Raw genomic sequence first — 7,004 nt, 5'->3', positions numbered from 1 at the left:
AACGTTCAGTAATCAAAAAAAATAGTAAAAAATAACTGGGGTAATAATGTTCAGCGCATTGAGAGCTTGCTTATATGCGCTATATAAGAATGAACTATTATTATTATTAATAGGCCATAAAATATCACCATTAGACATCACTTTTCCGTTCAGTAGAAATAAAACAGAACAGGTTGTGTCACCTATGTTTGATCTAAGAAGTTCAAACACAGGTGTTATACATTACCAATGTTGATAATAGGCCTAATGAAATAACTATAGATAACAACACGGACATCATAAAAGAATAATATCATCAAACATACAAATTAATGTTTTAATTATTGCTTTACTTTAATCTGATTTAAATGGATAAAATGACATAATAAAATACACAATCATACAGAGGTCTACGGTATGCCAGTCTGATAGAATGTGGCATTCACGGTAGAATCCAGCCCTGCACAGTTAATTGCCGTTAAAGTTAAAAAGTAGTTGACATTCACTTCGATGTTATTCAGTAAAATGGCTTGTTCTGAAGTTTCGAGCCACTGGGCAACATCGGAAGCGCCGTCCTCTTTTCCAAGAGATAACTCATAGATAAGAGATGAATTGGATTGAAATGTTTCGTTCCAGTCCAGCTTCACGGTCCCTGCTGTAGGCCATGATATTTTAACTTCATCTGAGACAGAAAAGATGACCAATATGAAAGTTAATATTTACAACTAATACATAGTATTTAAAAAATTGTCTTATGAAGTATTTGTTTTAAACAAACGAGATATTTGTAATTGTTATATTAACTGTTTTGATTACTTACTGACAGTCAAAGGAGGAAACGGCTCTGTAGCAAACTCTGAAGCAACAGCTTTGCTGGTCATATTAACTTGATTCACGGCACGAACAAATACGGAATATTTAAAGTGGGCATTTAGAGATAGGCCTTCAAATATTGCGTGTGTATCATCTGACGTTCCACAGAGAACCCATTGATCAGTGCACATCGATGAATTGGTTCCAATGCAGCACTAAAAAAAGACAAATTTGTAAATTTATATGTTTGTTTAAACATCTGGGTATTCATTCGATTTTAAATTAAATGATTAAACATGATGTTACGATGCTATCGATCACTATTTTTTCTTTACAATACCATAACATTAAACCATTCTATTGTGTGACATTCAGTATGGTACTATATACATACCATGTACCATTATAATCATTATATTATAATAATAAATTCTAATAATAAATACAGAATAAACGAATAAGAAAAATATGCATGTTAATGATTTATTAAATTGTTAGATAATATGTATTTAAAGAGGAATACAAGTGGAAAAAATGTAGATGAAAGATGAAAACAAAATAGTGGATGATTATAAAAAAAGAAATGTGTTAAAAGATATTTTGTAAAGAGATGAACAAAACAGATGATAAAAAACATTTTTAATAGGAAAATGTGTATTATTAATTTATTTGTTGACCATGCACCTTTGAATCGGTGGCACTAATGTGGTGCGGTCTAAGAAACAAAACAGAAAAGAACATATTGACATGAATAACTAAACTATAACTAAACTAAAACGATTTAAGCAACAATACAATACTAGAAATCGATCATTGGGAGTACCTTAAGGAGGACCGTTTCTCCCATGCAGAACTTAAATGTTTTTAACAGCATTTGTCAAATAAAACGTATGATTTATTAGAAAGAGGTACAGACTCTCTTCCCTAAGATAAAAATTATCTTGTTTTTCATCATTTGAAATTACAATCATTACAGAGGGTCAAATCATTTTCTAGGTTACTTAATTCTTCTTTTCTAATGTCAAAAACGTTACAGTTCAAATACAAATAAATATCTAAAAATCCACCATTGTTTCATAGCGTGCAAACACTTGTGGTTTCATATGACCACTTACATGTTTTACAATCAAGGTGTAAAGTGTGTTAATAATTTAGGGGAAAAGGGGGACTATTAACAGCGATTTATTTTGTTTTTATCACAGTAAAACACCGAAAAGATTCAATTCTCGTTTGGATATTATTGCTGTTCATTAACGCACGATCGAGAACTCATTTCCTGTCGTCTGATTTGTTGCGTATCTTCTCGCATCGCAAAACTACCTATTATACTCATAGAAAAACTGTAGACATTTGGCAGTAAAATTCAATACATAATTCGCAAAAAAAAAAAAACGCTTGCAATTCAGTCGAATACATTACTGGTAGAACGGGCTTTATGATTCTCATGGTATTTTGTACATTTGATCTGACCCGTAAATTAAACCCTCATGCCCATAGATGCGTTATCAGGTTCGTTGATTATGTTGAGTATGAATAAATTTACACTGATAATTGCTATAGGAACTAAATAATGATATCAACAATGGTTTATATAATTAGAACAACTTATCTGATCAAAACAGAAAAATTGTTTACATTGCTGTTATGGATTGAGACAAACAAGACAAACTCGATAATAAATGACAAGTTTGTTATCAGTTACATGATTGAAAAATCAATATTAACTTAACCATGGAAATGCACGTAGTTTTGTAACTAATTATATTTAAATCCAGCAAAGCCACAATTTATCATCCAATTCTACGAATAATAGGCACAAAACATGATTTATCACTCTGATACTAACTGGGAGAGTGTGAACTGAATTATATGAGATAATTGTATAGCCAATTGATAAAGACATAGGCCTACTAAATACCAGATGAACATTTACAATATTTGCCAACATGGTGGGATAAATATTACATTGTTTTATTGATGAACACACACCGTTGTATATATTGTGTGCGATTCGATTAAGGAATTCGGGCTTTCCAAAGGTAGACTAAAAGAAAATGCTTCGTGTGCGGCATATGAACTTACTTCATAGATAACAATATTTACAGGATCGTAGAAACCATTCCACTCAATTTCTACCTGAGAGGTGTCTGACTGATAAAATCCACGCTGCGTGTATGGAGATGGTGATGATATCAGTACACGAACATTAGCGTATTCGGCAATTGGTGGACGTGTTACTATTACAACACCATCAGAACTGCGTCTGGAACTCATTCCGGCGTTGTTGTGAAATTTCATGGTAGAAAACAATCGAACATTTTCGTATTTCGTGTCGTTCAATAAAGTTATTCCAAACCCGTCATCGCAATTGACTTCAGTGTATTCCTGGATATCCTCCGAATATGGATTATAACCTATTTGATCAAATTGATTAAGAATTAATTTAGGTTTAATTCAGTAATAGAATGCATAGTGTTATTCGCGTAATAGAAAGTTTATTTTGTTTCATAATGAAGCAATAATTGTAATTTCTTATAATTAGATAAATAAGTATATTACTATAGGCCTATTTTACTCGGTAAATAAGTCTCTATAATTATGTCCTATTCAATAAATAATGGAATGGAAAGAAAATCTTGTATTAGCATATCCAGGTACAGTACAATGTAACATCCCGCAAGCTATATTTACGTAGAAGTTAGTTTGGGCTGATGTTTGTGTTTCTATTGTTCATGCATTTTCACGAGTAAGAATTGTACTAAATAATAATTGTTGTGTACTAATTACTATGATTTTCGCATGAAACTAACCTATTGCCCATTCGCACAAGTAAATTCCACTCTGTGGATCAAGTGCTGACCACGTGACAAGGATATCATGATTAGTTTGAAAGTCAATATCATTAGACTCTAAACCATCATAGACAAAGTCAACAACAGGTTCAGTCATATCTATGGTAAGGGGCGCACTTATAACTCGAGTTGATAGGTCAGCTGCATTAGTAGCGATAACAGTAATATATATTTTCACGCCATTTTGTAGCGTGATGTCACTATTGATTCCTTCTTTTTTGGATCCAGTTGATTTAAATCCTTGCACCTGTGTTCCTCCTGGAATAGTACCTGTAAAAGCCATATACGTATCAAAGTGTACATTATAGAAAACGATTCCACAAATACTAATATTTTTGTCTTCATATCTTCAAAGAATCAATACAATGTCAGATTTATTTTATAGAATAATAGGCATGATAAACTTTACAAAATATAGAAATATATAATATAAAAGTAGAAGACGGAGCCGATTAGAGACAAATGCATTAAAAACGCTGTCACTGGACACGCCAACACAGAAAATGACTAGGGCGCTAACTACATAGAAAATATACCATACATACATGAAAATACATAATATAGGCCTAATAATAATAAATGATTTAAAATGTTAAAAAGTTTCTCTCTGACATTTAAAATATTGCTTTAGAGTTGATTTAAAATTAATAAATGAACCGTTAATAAATATATCACGAATCTCATTAGGTATGGAATTCCAGGTTCTTATCTGGTCGGGATGCACAATTTTGACATATCATTTCTGGAACAAAGGTGCTTAAATGTGAGGACTTCATGACGGTTATTGATGATAAAGTAAACATTCTCAACACTATTATAGTTTTGTTGCAATTAATGAAGAACCAACAATTAATAAGCAGTATTGCTTTAAAATTACATCAAGTATACATGTGTTCTGTTTACCTATTGCCCAAGTGTAATCCACAATCGGGCTCTCGGGATCAATGAAGTGCCATATCGCATGTACCGATGACCAATCACGAATTATTTGAGTTTTAAACTGAATAGCACCATTCCCAACCACGTTTGAGGAGTGTTTGTTGTTGTCACTATACGAATATGTTGAAACCTATAGAATAATAAAAACAAAATATAAAGTATCTTTTGAATAGCATATTAACTGATTTGTGCCGCATAACACATTTTTCTGAAAAATAGATTTGCCCTTTTGTTAAACATACAGACAAATACATTAAATTATAACTTCAAGACTGTAACATTGGTCTTGTAGCACCACTTTGAAAAAGTTATTTCAAAACGCTCATTTAGTTTAACGAATGAACGGAACATTTTTTATGTCAGTTGCAGGAAGAATTAAAGCATAAACTAACCGTTACATTGTCTAACAACATCATACCATATGTGCTGACTGTAGATAAGACAATGCTGCTTTCTGTATCTTCAGCCGTAAAGAAATATACATGCTTCTGCCAAATGTCGCCATTTTTGTCATCGCCGTTGTCAGCGTTATATAACTTGAAAACATGATGCATACCGGGTACTTTGACTTCAGCTTCTTGCATAATCAAAGGTACTGATGATGACGTAACAAAATGAGTGTGAAACATCAGCATGTAATGATGACCTGGTTCGGTTTTGACAGATTGAGTCAGTCCACCATGCACTAACACAAATAATGTACCATCTTGAGCTTGTTGTTCAGACGAATACACGACAATGGTAGAGTTTATTGAAAGATGCCAACCGGTTGGTAATAGTTCTTCAGATATCCAGTTAGGTGTATCTTCTACGTGTCCAATCCAAGGTGTGGTATGCAGACTGTCTTCAAATGAGGGATTCGTCAAGATATTTTCTCCATAATAAACAAGTTCTATGGGCACTGGTGGTGTTGTATCAACGACAAATCCATCAGATACGGCGATTGGCGAAACATGGCCGGCCGCATCGTAACTTCTAACTTTTGCAAAATACCTGAGACCTTTTTGTTTGAAAAAAGTAATGATTGATAGAATTACCTTTATCTCTTTTTATTGTAGTATAAGTAAACGTTGCGTAGTTTTCATTCATTTATTTAATATTTCTGTCTATAATAAAACGTAAGTAAAGTAAAGAACCCTCTCTGTTCTATGATTATATGTTTAAATTAATGAAGTACCATATTTATAATTATAATGCTACTAAAAGGAATTAGTAGTAAAAGAGACTTATTTTTCTTTAAAAAATGTTCTCACCTGTTGTAAGATTTTTGGAAAGATATGTTGTAGCAGAGTTACCGATCTTCACTTTCTTCCATGTTTTAATGTTACACTCAGTTGGGTTTGTGGTTTCACCAATACAGAATTCAATATGACTTATAAAAGACTCAAAGTCAATGAATCCATGCCAAGACGTCTTGATAGTATTAGGTGATGACTGGTACTCAACATCATGAATTTCTAGCATAAAACAGATTAAAAATAATATAGCCATTGCTCTACTTTGTCACAGGCACTTCGTGCAACTTCACATATATAATGTCAAAGATCACATTGATATTTACTGGGCCTGTCCTATGGGGTTTCTGGCTCAGCTAAACTACGGCCTACTACTAGTTGTATATACAGTTTTGTATACGTGTATACGTTTTTGTGAAGCAGTCCATCTTTAGTTAACATCAACCATTTTCAAAATGCAAATACTTTCTACAGAATATAGTTTTGTACGTAACTATTTTTCTCTGTATATGTAACGATAAAACACTAATTTCGTTTGAAAAGTACTTTATGTGGGGAAGCAATATCAGAATGTTTTTAAAATATAAAATGATATAAATTCTGGACAATATCTTCTACACTAACGTCTAATAATTCAGCAAACATACCTTGACCATCAGTGACTGTTCCAGCAACCGGAGTTTGTAGATCAACGATAAACCCGTCAGATACAACTAAAGTATGGAGACCAGCTTGGTTATAAGCTCTAACGTTTGTAAAGTAACGCTGTCCATTCTTTAGTGTTAAAGTTGTGAAGGTATATTGCTCAATGTTTCCAGATACTTCTAAAAATAGTCTTACATCTTCACCTAGAATAATGAAAACGCATAAGAATAATTATCGGGAAAATATTTCATTTTTATCAATATATTTTATACAAAAGAAGAAGTTAAATGTGTGCCTAATACACACATTAATGAACTTTATTTAGTCTGTTTTAAATTGTAATTTTTAAATAATTAGCAAATGAATAGAGCTAAATTGATAATGTATGATTATAATATTAAGGCCTACTACTGTGTGTTTGTAATCATGTCTAACTCACCACCTGGAAATGTACTGAGTGACACTTCAAAGTGACTGATGCCTCCAGATTCATCACGAAATACGTTACGCCAAGAAACACTCACGTGATCAGTTTCAGTCA

General features: G+C 32.5%; 1 protein-coding gene across 1 annotated transcript; it reads right to left on the bottom strand.

Annotated features, from left to right (window-relative positions):
* Positions 1–389: 389 nt before the first annotated feature.
* Positions 390–5,271, bottom strand: LOC144845704 (uncharacterized). The gene is made up of 6 exons (XM_078703131.1): positions 4,976–5,271; positions 4,548–4,713; positions 3,603–3,914; positions 2,875–3,206; positions 800–1,007; positions 390–661 (listed from the first exon to the last, which is right to left on the bottom strand). The coding sequence occupies exons 1-6, from the start codon at positions 5,216–5,218 to the stop codon at positions 390–392; spliced, it is 1,533 nt and encodes a 510-aa protein (XP_078559257.1). The 5' UTR covers positions 5,219–5,271.
* Between the last annotated feature and the right edge of the window lie 1,733 nt (positions 5,272–7,004).

The sequence above is a fragment of the Antedon bifida genome, chromosome 6 (genome assembly GCF_963402885.1).
Source record: "Antedon bifida chromosome 6, ecAntBifi1.1, whole genome shotgun sequence".
In the NCBI taxonomy this organism is placed as follows: domain Eukaryota; kingdom Metazoa; phylum Echinodermata; class Crinoidea; order Comatulida; family Antedonidae; genus Antedon; species Antedon bifida.
This window is presented reverse-complemented; position numbering and strand designations above follow the sequence as displayed.